Source organism: Montipora foliosa, chromosome 6 (genome assembly GCF_036669935.1).
Source record: "Montipora foliosa isolate CH-2021 chromosome 6, ASM3666993v2, whole genome shotgun sequence".
Lineage (NCBI taxonomy): Eukaryota > Metazoa > Cnidaria > Anthozoa > Scleractinia > Acroporidae > Montipora > Montipora foliosa.
In genome coordinates, this window is record NC_090874.1 from 12,418,854 (window position 1) to 12,439,561 (window position 20,708).

The following is a 20,708-nucleotide window of genomic DNA, read 5'->3' on the forward strand; positions in this document are numbered from 1 at the left end:
GGTACTCCCAGAAAAATTGGTTAGGGGTGTGCGGCCCGCTTCCCAAAACCCTTACCCTATTTATGACCAAAATCTGCGATTTTCCCTACCCTATTTAGGGACGGACCATTAGAAAAGTGATGGGGGTGGGGAAAAAAACCGAAAAAAAATTCATGCAAGGGAAAATGCCAAGAAAAAAAATTCACGCAAAGAAGGTAAAGAAAAAAAATTCATGCAGAAGGAAGGTCCAATTGTGACTGTTATTTAATAACTATATAATATTTGCCAGTGTCTATTAAAAATAATTCTTATTAATTCAAAATATTCTTAGGCCTTACCCCAGGCCCTGCTATATTGTTATTATTATTAATAAATAAAGACATCTCGTGTACTGAGGTGTTTTCCTCACACTGAGTGAAATGACAAATTAAAGGTGACATAAATTAATTCACACTACCATAGCATGTTAAAATGGAAATTTATTTTATCAAACGAGTTGATAAAGGTCGAATAACCACCGTGAAAGATTTGGAAAGCTGACGAGCGTTAGCCCTTCGTCGGAGCGCCCTTCGCTCCGACGAAGGGCTAACGCTCGAAACGTCAGCTTTCCAAATCTTTCAGTGGAGTTCCGCAAGCTTTATTTTGACTTCTTCTAAGTAAGTCTCAAGAGCAACTGACCGTTGAATCGGTGGAATCCAACTGGATTTCACGTGAAATGGATGTTGCTCAGTACTTTGGTCATGATAGATATATTGAAGGCGCATCCTTCTGGCAAATTGGTTGAAGTCTGAAATTAGCTGGCGTCTTATCTGGTTTTCTTTCATGACAGGTGTTGGAATGAATTTCAAACCTCGAGAGAGTAAATTGATGTGCTCTGTAGTCCATTGTGTGTCAGAGGTTTTTGATGTGTTGCTTGCGTAACTCTATAGTCTCACAAAAACATAGATATAAATGAATCAAGATTTCACTGTTAAAAAATGCAATATTTGTCTAAAAAAAATTCGTGCAGGGGGTTTCACCTGAAAAAAAAAATCCTGCACAAACAGTGCACGAAAAAAAAAATCATACCAGCTGAACGACAACAAACAATATTACACACTGCAAAGGTCGCTTTCCAAACCTAAACATTCTAAATCCAAGCTTAGGCTTAAATTATTAATCTAGCTTAGGCATAATATTTTTTCAGCAGCGATATTCTATGGCAGACTTAAAAAAATGTTTTTTTGGAAACGCGATATATTGATCTTCAGTGGTGAAGCTGAAAGAAGCGGTTCCTATAGAGTAGAAGCTCCAGGTTCGCATCCAATCCACGGATATGATATTTTTTTCCCCTTATTTTCTCTATTACCACAAGTCCTGGGATACAGTGTCCTAAATTAACGATAATAGTCAATTGAAAGCAAATTAAGAATTAACGATAATCGTTAATTTAGAGAAGAGATCATGTTGACGACAAAGGAGGCAGAGAAGAGAGACCCTGGGTACGAGGTTGCCCAAAGTCTCCTTTTCCTTTTGCTTCTACCGTAATTTACGGCAGGCGTGGGGGCTCCTATAATAGGGAGCTTAAGCAACGACAACGGCGACGGCAACGAGAACGTCACGAATTTGCATATTTAGTGGTTAAAAACAATAGCTTCGCACGCCCTGCAGGTGCGTTTTTCACTTTTGTCCATTTCGTTGCCGTCGTCAGCAAAACAACAACATGAAATAGCCAAGTTTTTGGTTTTATGAAGAACGTCCGCACTTGAGGATAAATTTTCATTTTCTCTTCTAAAATGGAATGCCGTTCCGACTGGTGTCATCTTTGAGGAATTACCACACCCTTGTCATATTAAAAACGTTGAAATAGTCACGAAGCGATTAAAACAACGCAAATTTATGTTTTGAGATGACGTTCTCGTTGCCGTTGCCGTTGTCGTTGCTTAAGCTCCCTAATGCCGTTGCATGAACAACTTGTCCTCAGAAATACTGGTACTCATTGTACCCACCACGAATGGGTGGAAAGCTGAGTAAACTTTGGAGCGCACGAGCTGGGATTCCAACTCGGAGCGCTCAGATGCAGTCCGCGAGCGATATCCACCACACTTAGCGCGAATGAAAGCTACGTTCTTAAGAAAGACATTTTTGTAAAAACAAACAAAAAAAAAAAGCTGGAAAGAGCTTGGAAATTGCCTTTGATGATATTTTGCAGAGACTGACTCGTTTTATATAACGTCGAGTCTCCAAATATGATTCCGAAGTTCTCCCTATTAAGTGCTTATTCTTTAGATAACAGTGTTACACCCACTTGATTCTTGATTCACTTTTCATTTGTGTACCTTTTCGTACAAAAAGCGACACTCAAAGGCTTCACGTTGCACAAAGACCCCTGCAATCCTAAAACTTGCATAAGGTTGGTGAAAATAAGGAAATTTGACGCACATTCAAAGGCTTCTAGTCACTCAAGCCATTTTGTTGGGGTTTGGAGCGGTAGTCTTTATCAGGAGGGACAGAGGGCTATCCCGTCCCTCTGACAAAGAGATAGCGTGCTTGCAGGCGGTAGCTGCTGTTGTTATCCATAACATATATTAGCTACTTTCATGTAACCCGCAATGCTGACCACTCTTGTTGAACGCATGTTGGTCAAATGTTGAAACAGTTCAGTTAAGGACGATGCCTACTATTGTTATTGCGCATACATTCTGCGCATCTCGAGACACTCGGATTTCCTATGGGTGTCTGGGTGGTGAAGTATTGATACAGGGATGTTTTTGCGCAGCTTAAAACTATGCGGAGAAAGCAGAACTTAGCAAATGCTCTCGGTGGCCAAAAAGAAAACTGTGAGCAACAACGTATTTTTTCAGAGATAATTAAGCTTCAATTTGGAAAAGAACGCCATACATTGCTTAAAGCTTGTTACAAATATTGTTGATTAATTATCTTCGAAAAATGCGTGGTTACACCCAATTTTCTTTTTGGATTTCAATAACACTTGTTAACATCTGCTTTTCCCGCATATTCAGTAAACCGCGCAAAAATACCTTTGAATTAGTAGGCACTGTCCTTAAAAGGTCCTTAATGCTGAATACTCTTGTTGTGAAATAATTGTACATGGTTTATTCTCAACTCTTTCCACGAATACTGCCACATAAACATTGTACTCTGTCATCTACTATTTCATTCCGTTTTATTGATTTTCCATTCAATATTTTTCTTTTTATTTACTTATTTTGCCCATCTTGCAACCCTTGTAACCGGGGTTCCATCAACATCTGTGTCGTAGAATACTTGCTCACATATAGAGCACCAATCATTGTTAACAATTGTTAGCTATTGTTTGGACGCCTATTATTTATTTCCATATATGGTGATTTGAGCTAACATGAGTTATATGCCTGGCGTAGGCAACAAACGAACAAATTCGACACCAGTACACTTGATTTCAAATTATGATTGGTTTTGAAAATTGTGCCTCTGTTCTTCGAGTCCTTCCCCTCGCCTTTTCAGACTTGTAACAAAACGACTACAAACTTACTTCTCTCCTCAATTGGGTTGGATGTGCTAAAAGCAGGAACACCGGAATATCGAAAGTTCCCGGAAAACCGGAACATCACGGAACACACAAAATAATACCAATAAGACCCAAAAAATAATAAATTATTAAAAATACAATTAAAAAAGCACTTTGGTTTTCTGTCGGACCAGGACGTCGTTACAGATGGCCATTGAGTGGTTGTGTCTCCTGCTCGGATCCAGTCCTTGAAAATACAGCACTACGCGGTCGTCCAATTTTTGTTAATTACTTGTATGATTGCAGGCCAAATTGGACTCCACTCAGTCCTATTACCGGCCATTATAAATCGCTATGTACAGCCTTGACTTTGTCTTAGGAAGATTACGACAGACTCTTCAAGAACAACGTCCCAAAACAGTCGAAAAAAGCTCGACAAGACAAAACAAAAAAAGCAAGGTGAGTTAACTTACTTTATTTCGTTCATTTATTTGATAACTTTTTGACTCTTTGCTCCCTTGTCGTAAAACTGACTCAAAATACACACGCAAAAAAATACCTTGAACAGGTGAACTTTGTTGCTGACGTGACGCTTTTCACAGCTGCAGCTACAATACGTCTCGCGTGTAACCCGAGCTTGGGCCGACTAAGGTTAGGTCAGCCCAGCGAATGCGAAAAGAAAGGAGATCTTTGCTAGCAGGGAAGTTGGAATTCTCAAATTCTACTTTAACTTTTTTCTCTTCTTAATTTTTCAATTTTCTTCATGCCTGTTACCGCCTACTCGGCCGCATTTTGAGTCTGCAATTTCTGGTTTTTTAAGACCAAATAAAAGCATTGTTTTCGTCAAGTTTCTTATTGAGGTAACTTGGGTCGTTGTAAGGGTTAGAGTTAGATAAATTGCCCATTCTTGCGGAATGAATTTTGTCATGAGTCCTCAATTACCTCAATAACGAGGTAAATATCACCTTGAAATAGATTCTTATCTCTCTTTGGGCTTCTCCATTCATTAACTTCCGAGGTCACTTCACACTGGGGTACCCTGCGGTTGCTTTTCGTGATTTAAGAACTTGATTAGCCAACCAATCACAAGCTTCGGTTGTGTTTCGGTCCATGACAGCCATATTCCTGTGGGTGGTTTCTTATGTACCTTCCACATTACTTCCCATGATTTTGCCCAAGTTATGGAACTAGAGAATATTGTAGCCAACACCGTATATTTAAAAGCACGAGAAAGTGAGTATGGCATCAGAATGTCTGGAGAACGAGTCGCATGCAAGCGACTCGAAGCGTGCCGAATTTGTGGTCGCATGATCTTGTGTCTGTAAAGAGTTTGAGCTCTAGCTTGAATCGAACGCCTTGCCAAGCGTGCGACGGTATCTTTACTCTTTTCTGATTTAATTCTTGTATTTTGCAGGTAAAACTAAAGGCAGGAGTAAGAAATGGAAGGAGCTTTTAAAGTTTCCGCATCATACCATATCCGCTCATTTAAAACACGAATGTGAGCTTTCAATAGTAGCCCATTGTGAAACTCTTGCTCATCTGAATTAAATTTGCTCTAACTACGGTACGCACTTGAACTTATTGTACTGCTTTTCTTTATGTTTTCTCTTCACAGTGCAGCTCACTTATGACAGAATTTGTGAAAAAGAGCCCGTAGGACGAGAGCTATTCCGACAGTTTTGCTCTGGTAATGCAGAGCTCCAGCGAGTCATCGACTTTCTTGACGAAGTGGTGAGCTAAGTTGATTTTTGCTTGTGTTAACTCTACAGCGTGCTCCCACAGAAGATGTTGCGTAAATTCATCGACATTCTTAATTAGGACGCGGAAGTTCTCGTACAGGAATTATCGAGTCTCTCTCTTGTTTCCGAAATAGGACGCATTTGATAAAGCCGAAGAATCCAAGAAGCCCGCTCTAGCCAAAGAACTTGTACGCAAGCACCTACTAATTCCGGAACAGAAAACGGTGAGCTATATCTGTGTAACTACGGACGTTACGTTTTCTGGTTTGTTGTTTATTTGCGCTGAATTGGGCTGCTATTCAGCTCTCGAGATCATGAAAGGCGCCAAAAATCAGTCGTTTAGTTGGCCAGGAATTATTGTTTATGTACAAGGTGCACAACGATTTCCTCTTACAGCTCTACTGTAGCACTTGATATGAATTAATTGCGTCTCAAATCGTATCTCTCTGAGGGCAAAAGCTGAATAAGTTAAATTCTAAGATGGTTTTCCTTTTATAATGTGTTGGGTTAATGAAGAGAGTCATGTATAATTGAAACATAAGCTCCCTTTGGCCAAATTTTTAAATGATCGATCGTTCGCTCTTAAGTTGCGTAATTGGCCTTCCTTCTTCATCGCTTTTTTTTTTGTCAGTCCTGTTTGTTCTTTCGGGTTCACGATGATTTCAGCTTAATTTATAAATATTCGCTTAGGCTACAGCATTTTGTGTGCATGGGCTCTCGGTCATGGGCGATTAAAAGTCTGTTAAAATTAAAGGAGAAATAGTTGCGATTATGACCCTAAGCAAACCGACAGCGGTTCAAAGCATCAGTCGTTCGAAATTCAGCATCGCTGCAGCATTGCAGATTTGGTTTCAATATTTTCGTGTTTGCTTTTTTCAATATTTCATTTCCTTCTTTTGTGTAAACATAAGATTGGCTGGAGTGTACAGAGATCGTATTCGGAGAGAATCGCGTTCGATCAGAAATATTAAAATTGGGATGCTCATGTACATGTCACAAATTCAATTGGAAAAAAAACTGATCATGTGTTTTAAGTATTTTCCAAGAGGTCTTTTAAAGCTTGGTGTATCTTTTTGGAAGTATCATTACTGCACCAACTAGAATTGATTAAACTTATACATTTAACGAACGAGCCTTTGTTGCGAGAAATCCAGCTAATTACAACACGCAAACAACCGATGTGTTCAATCTTTAAAATCGGCTAGCTTCGAAATTTCCGCCAAGTGGTTGCTGGCTGCAAAGTAGACAATTTTCATTTGCTTATGCGGTTTGCTTCGAACAATTTATGCATTACTTTTATGTTGCCTTTATCAATTAGCAAATGTTTGAACACCCCTGAGCAGATATCACTCATTTGACAATAGTAAGGCCAAATGTATCCAGTTTTAGTTGCCATTAACATAGTCGATTCATATCCAGCAGATAACAGGAGACTTCTTGATAGCTTCACTCGTGGACATGGGCTTTAGGAATAACAACCAAAAATCACCTCAGGAATACTGAATTGGGGCTGCAATGCTTATATCTACTTTAATTTAGTTAAATGAATAAATGGTTAAAAAACTTGGTCAATAAATGGTATCAATGAAAGTGCATGGATGGTGTTGTTAAGGTTATCAGCCAATCACATATTTTCATTCAAATCATTGATAAGGAGTTCAATGATAATTTGGAATAAGGGTCCTGACACTCCAGATGAAGTTTAAATTTAATGGGTCTTTGATGGCGTAATAATCTTTGTAACAGCAAGAAACAAGAGAAAATACGCATACACAGAAAGAGTTTTCAGGTCCCTTATTGAGGTAGCCACACAATTTTTTTAAACAAGCAAAAATGAAATGGTCTTTACATCATATATGCATCTAACTGTGCATATAAGTGCACGCAAAATGAAAAGAACTGCTGCAAGTATATAGACACTTAAAGGAAAAGTTATTTTTTTCATCCAACCAATTCCTATACAATTCTGGCTTGTTGTCTAGTATTTGACGATGTGATGTGTCCAGTGATTTTTTTCTGTCACTGGAAAAATGAATCAATTGTCTATTCCTTTGAACTGTTCAATTTATAACACTTGAATGCAGTAAGGGCCCTGTTTTTTGTGTCGCATCGTATTATTTTGAATAAATAATAAGATATTTTTTCTTATAAGATAATACTTTTTCACCTTAGGGAGTGGACTGATATTAGACTCTTTCCATGCCTCAGGCCATGTGTATAGGAACACAGAGATAAGTTCCAAATAAAAGTAACCACCAGAGCCAAGAGTAGAGCATTATCGCTCCAAACCCAGTAGGGTATTCTGTCCGGACCTGATGCTGTCTTTTTTATCTTAGACAAGGCCATCATAACTTCGGTTTCATTGAGTCGAGGCGATACATGCTTTTCACTATCAATTTCTTGGAATGAAAGCTCCGAGTAACTATCATCTTGACAAAGTTTTGCGAAAAATTCATTCAGACCACATAGAAAACTCTCGCTCAAGACAGGCAGTGGTTTGTTTTTCCTCTGAGAGATATTATGCATTCTAAGGATACCCGATACCCTCTTCGATAACTCCTTGGCTCTTGCCACATTCCCAGAAGCATTGGCTCTCAACTTCTTTTTTAACAGCTACTTGACAAGAGGAGTCATCCAAGGGGGTCTCTTGTAGACAAATTCACAGTTCTAATGGGAAAACACTTATTCATAAGATAAAGCAGAGATTCATTTAGCGTATTGGTAGCACTATCAACATCTTGGGCATTCAAAACGGGTGTCCAATGGCATGTCTGAATCATCGATTGAAATTTGATCTTACAATGTTCTCTGAAGCGATCGAAATTAAAAAAATTCCAGGTTGCCCCTGTTTCAAAAGTCGGCCAACCACACCCGATGAGGTTGCCCTGATAAATCCTTGGTTGCCCATTAGCAAACCCCCTATGATTAACTGCACTCCATTTTGAGATGCAAGCACATGCATGGCGATGGACCTTGAGTATCCCATAGTTCTTAGTGTGTGCCTGTGGTTTTTTGTCGAAGTCTATCGGCTACATCTTTGTAATGTTGTCTCTTGCATTGTCCTATTTGACAATGTTTTGTAAAAGCCACAGATAAACAAAACACAGGAAAATTTTCAGCTGCAGCAAATTTATGATTATTACTAACTTCACACTCCTGTTGTCTAGACATTGACAATAGAAAAGCAACATGTAAGTCGGGTGCCAAAAAAAAAGGTAAAGTCTCTGCTTATGAAACAGAAGGCCCATTAGTCGGGTGCTGCTTGTGATTAATTTGTTTTCTATTTTTGGTTGAGTTGTCCATTGTTTTTTACCTCGGGCAACCAGGCTTTAAATTCTACCAAGATCTTGTTGCCCGGTAAACTTTCTGGTTGTCTGGGACGACTGGATGACTGCTAATTTCGAGCACTGTACTCAGGGTGAAACAAATGACTAAAACACCAGCCACAGTTATCCCATTGATCCCAGGGGTTCCCCATTGACGAGTAAAATCGTCTGGTGTTAGACTGGTTTGAACGTCAAAGGGTTAAAAATCAGTTTTAAAAATAGCTGGCTACTTTCATTGTGTAGCCAGTTTCTCTCTGAGAGCAGTAAAATTCTCAGCCAATCAGGGCAGTCTAATACAGTAGCTGCTAATTTTTTGTAAAATAAGGAATTTAGTTTTAAAATATTTCCTTCTCTTCCTTCCACTAGCAAAATTATGATTTTTTGCTGGATGGCGAAAGGCACGGAGGCCATAGAGTGGCTGGAGTCATGGATGATACAGCAGAGAAGACACTAAGTATGGTGTCAAAAGCTGCTGATGAAGAATTTTCCATGGAATTCTTCAAGGATGCTGTCAGGTATTTAAGTGTTACAGTAGAGCTATGTTGTGCGAGATTGAAATGAAAATCCGAATTCATATTTGGAGCTTCTGAGATTTGCATGGAATCTTGAAGATTTTTTCAGGAAGTTGGTACGAAAAATGCACAATAACTGAACAGTAATCCATCAAACATTGGAAATAGTTTTCACCTTTAAACAATGTTTATTTTATATTGAAATGAAAGCTCATAGCTAACTATTGCGATATATCAAGGAATTACCATAGGAAATTCAAAATCTCTAAAGCAAAGTTCAAAATTAAACTGGCACACAAATTTTGAATACTCTGCATTCACCTACATGCGTACGTATTTACATACACCCTTGCTCCTATATATGCATGAACCCACACTCATATGCATTTACATACACAATTATATGCACTTTGGTGCACTCAAATTTATGCATTCACCTACATTCATTCACATTCAATTTCTTTTCTTATGCGGCAATGGTGCTTTCCCAAAGTAATAGGAATGTTATCATTTTTACGCAGAGAATGCATAAACCTACAAGAAGGCTGTTAACGCAATAAAATTCATTTACAGCCCATTTTGAAAGGGTGTTTTTTGTGTTAAAAGATATTGACCGACAATAAGATCAACAACAAGACCAACAAGAGTTGAAAACGAAAGCCAAGAAACGTTTACAATTTTACGTGTTCCCCACATTCGATTTCTGTGGTATTCAAACTGAGACCAGATTTTGTTAAATGGAAGATGGTTGGAAAGTAAGGATGAATATAATTCTGCTTTACGAAGTTTTGTTAACTTTTGCTGTTTAAGCCAATCAGAAGTAAGTACAGATAATAGAAAAGTTATCACCTTTTTGCTTTCCAATTGAATTCCAACATGGTCTTTGCCGTTGTTGCTATCGTTTTTATCTGGACCGTTTCTTAACATACACTCATACGCATTACGTACAACCATATGCACTTTCGCACTCAAATGCATTCTACATTGATATGCACTTACCAGCACTCCTATGCACTAACCCTACGATATGCAATTACGTACATTCGTAGGCACTTACATACATATCCATTTACCTACACTGATGTGCACTGACCTACATTTATACGAAGTGACCTTCATTCATCTGCATTTACCTGCACTCCTATGCAATAATCTTCACTCACATACATTAACGTACACATGTATGCTATTTCATACACTTACATGCATTAACGTACACTGATATGAATTTAACTACACTCTTATGTATATTCCTATGCACTAACTTACACCAATTTGCATTTACCTACACTCCTGTGCACTAACCTATCTTGATAAGCAATTACTTACATTTGTATGCATTTACGTACAATCATATCCATTGACTTGCACTGATGTGCACTGACCTGCATTCATCTGCAGTAATTTACACTCCCATGCACTAACCTACACTGATATACATTTACGTACACACATATGCAATTATGTACACTCGTGTGCACTTACGTTCACTCACTCATTCACCGAAACTCTTATGAAATGACCTACATTCATGTGCATTTACCTACACTCCTATGCACTAATCTACACAAATAAACATTTACATAGTACACACTCATATGCACTGACCTACACCCGCGTACATTTACCTCCACCCATAGGCACTGACCTACATTCTTATGCACTGACCTACACTCATGTGCATTTACCTTCATTCCTATGCTGCCACTAATCTACACAAATATACATTTACGTACATTCACATATGCACTGACCTACACTCGTATGCGTTTACGTACAAGCACACATGCACACTGACCTACATTCATACATAATTTTATTGACCTACACTGATATGCACTAACATACAGAATTTACGTACACTCATATGCACTTACGTACACTTACAGTACCGCTCAGAATTAACCTAACAGGGAACGCTGAACGGAACGCGTTACATATTCGTTCAATTTCTGTACTCTTATCCATTCTATATCCGTTCTATACCCGTTCCGAATCCGTTCGAGCTCTGTTCTCTTGTGGTTCCATTGGACGCGTTCCATGTAACGCATTTACAAGAAAAAGAACGCGTTCACAAAAACCGGTAACATTCACTGCGAGATGAAGATGGGATTGTAACTTCGAGTCAAGCAGTTAGTCTTTTCCTAAAACGAGGTTTTTGCGCGAGAGATATTTAAAAAAAAACCAGTTAAATTATTGCAGTGATCAAGAAGATTTCTTTTTCAATTGTGCAAAAATATAATATTTGATTGTATACAAAAAGTGAGCAAAACAAGGACAAAAGATGACTTACGTATAAATTTGGCCTTGCGCACGGTATATAGGTTGTCAAACGCTTACCGACAATACCCGAAGTTTATCTGCTATTTCTTTGTTACAAAGTATTTATCTGAAATAATAACGAAAACAAAAGCTTGTCTATTATGTCTGCTGTTTATTTTGATACTTTCCTTTTGTTGATTTTGCTTTGTTAGCACACAGCACAAAGACAAAGTTGGTGGAATCTGAAAATTTTTCGTTGGACGTGTTACATTTTGATCCGAAACATCGCACTTTTAATTTCGTTTGTATCGCTTTAACCTTTCTATCGTTAGTTTGGTTCGCGGCAGCTATCGCTTGAAAGAATGGAAAAAAAGAAAGGTTTAAAGCGTTTTAAAGGCTTCGAGGGTTTAAAGTTTGTACTTTGCGTGAGAGAATTAGTCACGTATTGAGTAAAAATTGTCATGTGCTAGGCAACCAAACTTGTTTAGTGAAGCAGAACAAGCCAGTTGTTTTGTTTGCGCGCATTTAATGGCTAGTGGAATTTTAACGTGTATTTTCGGTTATGTACAAAAGAAATATCTTAAAGGAACGATTAAAGTGAAGGAAACCCAGTGTTTTACAAACGATTCAAACCGAACGAACCAAACCACAGATCAAACGATAAATTTATTTTTGGCGTGATGGTTAAAAATTTAGTGCAAAACTAGTCGCGTAACGCTAGTTCTGGTTCTACAACTCTAAAAGTACTCATTGTCTGTGGATGAACGGTATTATTCAACTAATGTGTACGTAAATTTTCAAGCCTCTTTGGCCATATTGAGAAAAAGAAAATATTTACACTAACATCTCAATCCTGTTCACTGCAGCTGTTTTTCTCGCTGATTTGAAGTGCGGGTTTTTTTGTTTTGTTCTTAATTGAAAACAGAAAGATATTTTGAAGCTTTCTCTTTACCAGCTAAATGCACATGAAATGTACTTTCCATCTCCGTTTTCAGATTATTACAGTTTCCCAATTGTAGTCTTAAATTCAAGCGCTTAATTTAGCGGCCTTGAACACCAACCCTTTTTTAACCGGGCCGGGTGTCAAGCGACACGCGCCTAATGCTAACAAATGTGGACTTCACAAAGTACACGTAAATCTCGCTAAACGGGGACGTTCTCTAGAACGCGTTCCTGCAGATGAGAACGTGTTCTAGAGAACAGGTTAAAGAGAACTTGTTTGTTCCATATCCGTTCTGCTCCCGTTCCATATCCGTTCTGTTGCTGCTTCATTTCTCGTTCAAGTTTCGTTCTGATCGCGTTCGCGAACGCGTTCCATGTTAGGTCAATTCTGAGCGGTACTGTACATGCATTCACCTATACTCATTTGCACTGACCTACATTCACATGCACTGACCTACACTGATATGCATTTATCTACCTATACTTGTATGCACTCAGGCACAGAAATATGCACTTGCCCACGTTCATCTGCACTTACGTACACTATACGCACTGAACTACACTAATATGCACTGACTTACACCCATATGCATTTGCCTACACTGTATGCATTCATACAAACTCACCTTCACACATATTCACTGACCAACACTAAGGTGCCCTTGCCTACACTGATATGCACTTACTGACCGTGACTCGCATGCGTGGATCTTGTATCACACACACTAAGGTACACTCTAGTGCAGTTTACTTCCACGAACATACGTCAATTTACCTACACTGCTATGCACTTACCTACACCGGCACTTGGCTTACACTCGTGTGAACATGCCTGAACTCATATATGCATTTACCTACACTCACTGAATTCTGAGTGTACTGTTCCTTTCCCAACTTTAGGTCAACATGCATCAGTGTAATGCTTTACTGTTAATGTATATGCAAACATCCAAGTAATGAACTGACGTTTCATTCCCAAAAAAAAACATTTTAAATTTCAATTTAGTCCCATTGTTTAAGCTTGGATGCTAACATGAACCTGAGGTAATTGACTCCATACACAACTTTGCCTAATTATTGCAAATTAATATAGTTATTTCAGCTTAATTTAAAATACCTTAATGTGAAAAATAACAGTTACTATGGTAACCAAAAAACCTAGGAAATCTTGACAAAAACTCTACAAAACCAAATAAAATACATGGTTCACTACCAAACTAAAAACTACCCTAAAAATCAGTATAAAAGTTAATGGTAACCAAAGTCATGAAATAATGTCGCGCAAGTTAGAAAAAAATGGTGAAAAGATTTCCAGATTTTGAAATTCAGGAGAGTTACATGTATGAACTAAAAGAAAATTCATAAAACCAAAATACTAAGAATCATATGTTATTATGTATTGACCTGGCTCAATGTCTGGACTGGGTTGGCCGAAAGCGAGAACTTTAAAACCAATTGCTCGCCTATAAAGCAAAACAACTTGATGAAAAGTTGCAAAGTTCTTCACGGTACATGAATTTCTCAGGTTGTATTATAAACAAATAATAGCATGATTTGTATGTGATATCTGGCATAAATACCACTGAGTCTCGTGATATTTCAAAATTGTCCCAAATTTCACTCGCCTAATGGCTCGTGAAATTATCCATAACAATTTTGAAATATCACGTGTTGTATTTATGCAAAATATCACAGCAAATCATGTAGAAATGCATGCGAATGTAGGTAAGTGTGTGAAAGTGAGAGCAAGTGCAATTCATTTTGTGTGAGCGTAGATAGGAGAGCGTTAGTTTTGATAAGTGTGTTCAAGTTTATTTTAGTGCAGAGTGTACTCTTTGTGGTATTATCCTCAGGTACCTTTGGATACCCCCAGTTTTTGAGTAAAATTGTATGGTGTTAGACAGAGTAAAATCTGTTACACTGTAAGCATTGCTCCCGGGAGTCAATAGGTAAAGTGACGGAATGAGTTTGTGCCAGTGCCAAACACCGCTGACTGCTCTTAGATAATCAACCAACCCATAGGCCAGACTACTTCTGCTCTTTGTTGTTAACATCGTTAAACTGCATAATTATTAGTTTTTAACTTTTGACAAGTTTAAAAACATGGAAGGATTAACATCATGTTCAGTTGTTAGACATTTGCCCCTAAAATTCAAATTTGTTTGACCACTCTTGGATATGCTGAGATACAATGATCAAACCCTAAAAGCCCTTGAATATTGTCAACGGAAAGCTTTCTTAGACTTGGTATTTGGGATCAACCACACATCTGTTCCATCTGGTTCTAAGAAAACAGCCCCATGAGAAGTCTCATTTGGAGAAGTCGTCTTTAGTAATATTATTGATCAGACCGATTAAAATGTTTGCCTTTTTCTTCACTCATGGAAAAGAACTGTATTGTGTGTTGATTATGTATAGATCACTTCACTCTCTATTTCAGGGAAGTTAAAGATTTCTTAGGAGATAAACCTTTCCACGATTACCAACAAACAATGTACTTTTCCAGATATTTACAGTGGAAGTGGCTTGAAAGGTAAGACTGTCTGTGTGTCAAGTACATAGTCTAAGATTGGTTCTCCTCTTAGATTTGAGATGTTTTCTTCTAGGCTTTCATCCCTTCTCATATTCTCAAAAAGTCTCAGGCTTCCAGATAAAGTTGTAAGGCAGGGTGTCAACAAGGAATTCCAGCAGGTCAAATTTCCAACGCTCCCCCCTGCAAACCATAATTAGAAATTGTCTATTATTTTGTCGGGTCATGAGGCAGACTTTAGAGGGTTTTTGATTTGAGACCCCACTCTTTTCTGAAATATTAAAGTCTTCCCAATTAGTTAAGCCCTTGTTCTCCGCTTCATGGTTGTCACATATTCATAAGATTTCAGGCAAATTATCCAGCTTTAACCCATTGACTCCACGGGGCTGGCCGGTTTTGGCCAGGTCAGGCATCATAGGGTTAACCCCTTGACACCTGAACTGCCCTAGACCACCCCCTTTGATGAGTAAAATCATCTGGTGTTAGAGTAAAACCTATTCAGTCTCCCTCTCAGGGGTCATTGGGTTAAACATTGTTGAAAAATTGCCCCTTTTGTGAGTTGTAAAAAACATACTTTATTTTTTCTGTTCAAGACAACCTGTTACTAAGAAAACATTTCGACACTACAGAGTACTTGGAAAAGGAGGATTTGGAGAGGTGCTTGATCTTGATTCTCTTTTTGGTAGTTTTAAAGTTAATTGTCTGATTGAGGGCAAATTTTTTCACATTGGGCTTTTATGGTGAATATTAGGGTGCACTTAAAAGAATATCCAAATGCTTGTTTCAAATTCCTTTCTATATATAATATTAATAATAGTAATAATGATACATGTAATAATGATAATAGTAATAATAATAATAATAATTTTCTTTAATGCTGACTATATATTAAGTTTTTCTAGCCTTGTTATGGTGAGCAAAATTCGAAAGAATATGCATGTAAACCAAAATGAGGCCATGCAGTAAGTTTATTAACATACAATTACAAGACAAATAGGCTTTCATAGTGGTTTGTGCTATGCAGCACTTGCGGAGACTAACAGTCTTTGGTATCCTTGAGATAGATAGATGTAATTTGCATTAGATTGCGTTTGAGAGCACTTGTATCTCTTTATTTTCATCTCTTGACATCCCAAGGATCCACAATTATTATTGTTATTGTTTACTTTCCACACAAGACCTTAAGGCCCAAACCAGCTGGGTTGGGCCTTAAGGTCCTAGGCCTCATTCATATCTAACATGGTTCTGATTATTCTTGCTGTCCCAAGTAAGGCGGTTTTTTGTAATATTTCCACTGTTATTAATACTATATCAATCTTTTCCATAAATCCCTTTTAGTCTTCTTGATACAGTCCCCAATGCGCCAACAACTACTGGTAGAACTTCGACTTTTATTAAAGCCCACATTCTGATGATTTCCCCCTTTAGATCTTGGTATTTTGCGATCTTTTCCAGTTCTTTCTCTCCAAGTGTATTATCACCTGGTATCACTATTTCAATAATTATAAGTACCATTCTTTTTACTTACTGGGTTGCCAAACCCAGTCAGAATCTGTGTTGCATTTCGTCGTTTTTTTATTTTTTTCTGTGTCGGTAAATCTTGCCTGTCACTCCCCTGCTTAGTGGTGTCTTTGTGCATAGAGTCTTCTGTGCGTATTTTGTTAGGTTTGAGGGGGCTGGGGTAATGCATAGATTTCTCTGGTGCACACAGGAGGACATTTAATTATTAACCTGGAATGGCGTCAAAAGTCATTGTAATGCAAAAGGTGTTTTATTGCATCTTGAAACAAAATATACCCTTATGGAGCTCAAGAATGGAACGTCAATTGGGTAAACAACTTAGTGGGTGAAAAATAAATCTCTGGAATCTTTAAAGCGATGAGTAATGGTCGTTGACAACAATTTCATTTTTCGCCGTTGGATATTAAGTAAGTTTTGTTTCTAATATTTTACTAACTTGGTATTATATACAATACTGAAGTCAAATGGCAATTCTTTTATGGATTTAACAAACACTGAAGGAATCGAACGCCTTGAATGCATCACTGTGTTTACTGAAGTGGCATCTAATTTGTCTGGCAAGTCATTTTATGACTCAACTCAGCAAAGGTAAAAAAGAACTGGAAATGTGACAGTGAAAAATTATTTCAATGAAAGCTTGTTGTCTTTTTTCTGCTTTATTATTTACAGTCAAGGTTCTTTCGAAAAGGGTTTGATATGAACTGTCAGAAATTTATTTAACTGCATATGCTTTTTGACACCGATTGTGTGCACGCAATTGAAATAGGAAGGGATTTGTGCCTCTCACAGCAAATGTGTTGTTTGTTTCAATAAATGTTTCGCTGGAAAAGATTTCCGTGAAATTCCCACCTTTTGTAAAGTCATGTTGTGTAATTTTCGAGCTTAACAAATTTGCATACATGTGTTGAAATGTGTTACGGGGAGGATTTTTGTGGTAGTGCACTGCAAGCAGCACATAAGTCACGAAAAAAAACAAGTCCGTTGGAAGTGTGCTTGAGTTTCAACAAAATGAGCCCCAAAATCAGCAAAAAAATTGTGACACTGATGAATAATAAAGTAGCTGCTATTCCCAAAACGATGGAATTACCTGGTGATAAATAACCTCTTCTTGGAGAGTAAATTTTTGACTTTGCAGAAACAATGGTCAACCTCAAGAGTTGGGCGATTGCGATCTTTGTGTTGAATTTGCACATTTCTTGTCAGATTTAATAACACTTGAAAGAAAAAGAAAACTAACAAAAACAAAAACCTGGTATCTTGCCATCATTTGACACAGATGCGTTGCTGTTTCACGTGTAAACACGCCGCAGTAACTTGATCACAGCGCCGGCTGAATTCGATGTCACTTTCGATGATGCGATTTACTCGGTGCAGCCAAAGTACAATAACAAAATTCAACTTAGCAAAAATCTCCCAAAATGTTTTTCGCTGATGGTAACTTTTTATATTCGTGGTTCAAAATTAATGTTGTTTTCATGTCGTAAATTTTGTTACTGATGGCAAAATATTTTATTCTCGATCGACTGTCCTGAAAACTTCCTTCTCCTCTTCCTAAAAACTGTGTATCAATATTTATGTACTTTTGCATCAATATTTTTTTGCACAAAGCAAGCTAACAATGTCTGTACCTGGCTTGGTTGGCATTTGATAGCGTTAAAATAGAATTTTCGGTCCTATGCTTCTGCTACGAAGTGGTATGTCTTTTAGGTCACCCATCCAGATACTAACCCCGCCAGACAGAGTTAACTTCACTGAACTTTTGTTTACAAAGCTGTCAGATGCTCAGAGTGTTCGCTTAAACTTTGTGGTGAAAAGAAGTTGTGAGGGAACTTGAAAATGATCAACATGTCAGCCCAGAAGCCAATGTTTCTTGATTCCCTTTTACTTTCTTCAATCTTTCTGGATTCAGTACTTTGCTAGTAACCGCATCTTCTCAGGGGGGTATTTATATAAGACTTCTACCATGGCACTACAATATACAATACCAAAACAATATCGTGTGTACTGTTAGACCTACATATTACCCAAAGACAGCTGGAATCTCCTGGAAGACAAAACGCAGCTCAGTTGACAATATGGAGTAAAGCGCTGTGCTACTTCAGTACCACACATAAGCAATGCGTGTCTATTTTTTCTAAAGATGACAGAAATTTCTTCTTTCTGACAAATGATTAATAGGCCGGTAGCCAGGTTTTTAATCTCAGAAAAGAATTTGTTTCGTCGTATGAACATGTGAGCCAAAGGGCCTTTGCTGGTAGGACTTCTATAGGTGACCCCTTAAATAGCCTTAATGGTCCCCGAAAAATTGCCTGGAACACTGCAGTTGAAGACGAAATCCGATAGAAAATCGAGCAATTTCAGTTTTTAGTGGACAAATTTACAGTCCTTTTTACATTTCCTGAAAGCTAGAGATATAAATATTTGCCTGAAGTAACACCGAAAACAATTTCCCATGGGAACGAGAAAAATTACATTTCAACGTTCAGAGAAATTGTGAAATTGTTCATCATCAGTTTCATTTCACCAGTACTTTCAAGTGTTTCTTAGGAAGTTCAACAGTTACAAGTTTTTGATGTTTGGTGTTGCTAGAAATGATCCTTTTTCAAAAGATATTTAAAATAGTCATACAGAAGTTTGCAATATATGTACGATGTTTATAATTTTGGTACGAGGTTTTTGTCCACTTGTTACTCGAAATTCTGGTGGATTCCATCTTAATACCACCCAACGCAGTCCCTTTGTACCACCTGCAACCCAGTGTACACTCATGGAGCGTCTAGTTGGATATTGTATGTGTTACTTTCTGACACATTTGTACCATTTGTCAGCACTTTCAAGGTTGTGTTTTGTACATAATTTTCAATGAATTATTCGAGCGAGGTTATCATGTCGTCATTTGTATTTTCCCTTAGCAAGCTTACTATATTCACTAACTAAATGGGAAATAGTTTCCCCTTTCTGTTGACATGCTCTGCATAGTGGCGATCCAACTGTTTTGTCAATATGAAATTTGATATAGTTTGTCCTGAAGGCTTGTTCCTGTGCTGCAAAGATCAATGCTTCAGTGGTGGGTTTCAGATCAGATTTGGCTGTTACCAACCCTACGTTAGTTGTTTATCCACAGGTAACCCAGGCTCACTGTGTGTGCCACATAGGGTAAATACAGAGAACATATGAGGCGATGTTTAGGTCTGAAAATTTGCTAGAAAATGGAAATAAAAATCGATAAAACCTACCATGTGGTGAGCTGTTGTTGTCTTTAATACTTACATGAAGTTTCGGGAAAAATGGTCCCCGTTCACCTTCCTTCATAGTATAGTGACAAGGTGGGAGACTGAAGCCAGCATCTGGACTCCGATCGACCCAAAACAAGCATGATTTTTTTTGCGAAAATCGAATCCAGTCGCTAAATAAACACGCCAGGTTCGTGGAACAGGAATTTCTCTAAACCATGAATCCACTGAAGCATCTCCAGGTAGCAACGCGAAGCCACCAGGCCCCGTAGAACTTGTAAGTTCACCTGCTAAAATGGCGGCCCGAAAGCGTTGTCGTCACAAAGTGTCCAATTCAAAATGGCACTGAACTCGGGACGCCTGGTGACGAGTATAATTAGTTCTGGAGGGAGGGGAGTCCCAAATTGCTAAATTGGTAGACTCCACGGCCTTATGCGCCTACTGGCGCAAAGAGAAATGATGATGATGATGATGAATCTGGGACTCCCCTCCCTCCAAGGGGACTTATTATACTCGTCACCAGGCGCCCCGAGTTTAGTGCCATTTTGAATTGGACACTTTGCGAGGACAACGCTTTCGGGCCGCCATTTTTGCAGGTCAACTTACAAGTTCTACGGAGCCTGGTGGCTTGGCATTGCTACAACAGCTCACCCCAAGGTAAGTTTTATCGATTTTTATTTCCATTTTCTAGCAAATTTTCAGACTTAAACTTTGCCTCATATGTTCTCTATATTTACCTATGTGGCACACACAGTGAGCCTGGGTTACCTGTGGTTTATCCACATCCTCTCCATGTTCTCTAATAAATTGTACATACATCTTTTTTTCTCTGTGTTTTTTCTTGATCCTCTTCTTCAATTCTTCAATTCTTCTATATTCCTTAGGCTCAAGATACTCTCCAGTTTTTTATTACATTGTCTCGTGCCATGCTCTCTAGTAAAGGAGACCAATACTATTTTCTCCTCTTCAAATACAACTTTCAATGCTGCTTTCCAGTATTGCTAAGTATTTATAACCTAAATATTTATAACCCGAAATATTTATTATTATTATTATTATTATTATTATTGTTATTATTATTATTAAATATTAGTATTATTATTATAAAATTACATTGGTCGATGTTTACTCACTTTAAATGTTTCTGTGTGGATATGGTCTAGTGTTTTTTAAA

General features: G+C 38.0%; 1 protein-coding gene across 1 annotated transcript in view; it reads left to right on the plus strand.

The window, feature by feature from the left end:
* Window positions 1–4,551: 4,551 nt before the first annotated feature.
* The window catches only part of LOC138006705 (G protein-coupled receptor kinase 5-like), a 26,069-nt gene continuing 9,912 nt past the window's right edge, over window positions 4,552–20,708 (plus strand). Inside the window, exons 1-7 of the mRNA XM_068853200.1 lie at window positions 4,552–4,702; window positions 4,884–4,967; window positions 5,085–5,200; window positions 5,343–5,432; window positions 8,901–9,049; window positions 14,691–14,783; window positions 15,374–15,437. Coding sequence (XP_068709301.1) covers window positions 4,651–4,702; window positions 4,884–4,967; window positions 5,085–5,200; window positions 5,343–5,432; window positions 8,901–9,049; window positions 14,691–14,783; window positions 15,374–15,437 — 648 coding nt within the window. The 5' untranslated portion in view covers window positions 4,552–4,650. The remainder of the gene's footprint in view (window positions 4,703–4,883; window positions 4,968–5,084; window positions 5,201–5,342; window positions 5,433–8,900; window positions 9,050–14,690; window positions 14,784–15,373; window positions 15,438–20,708) is intronic.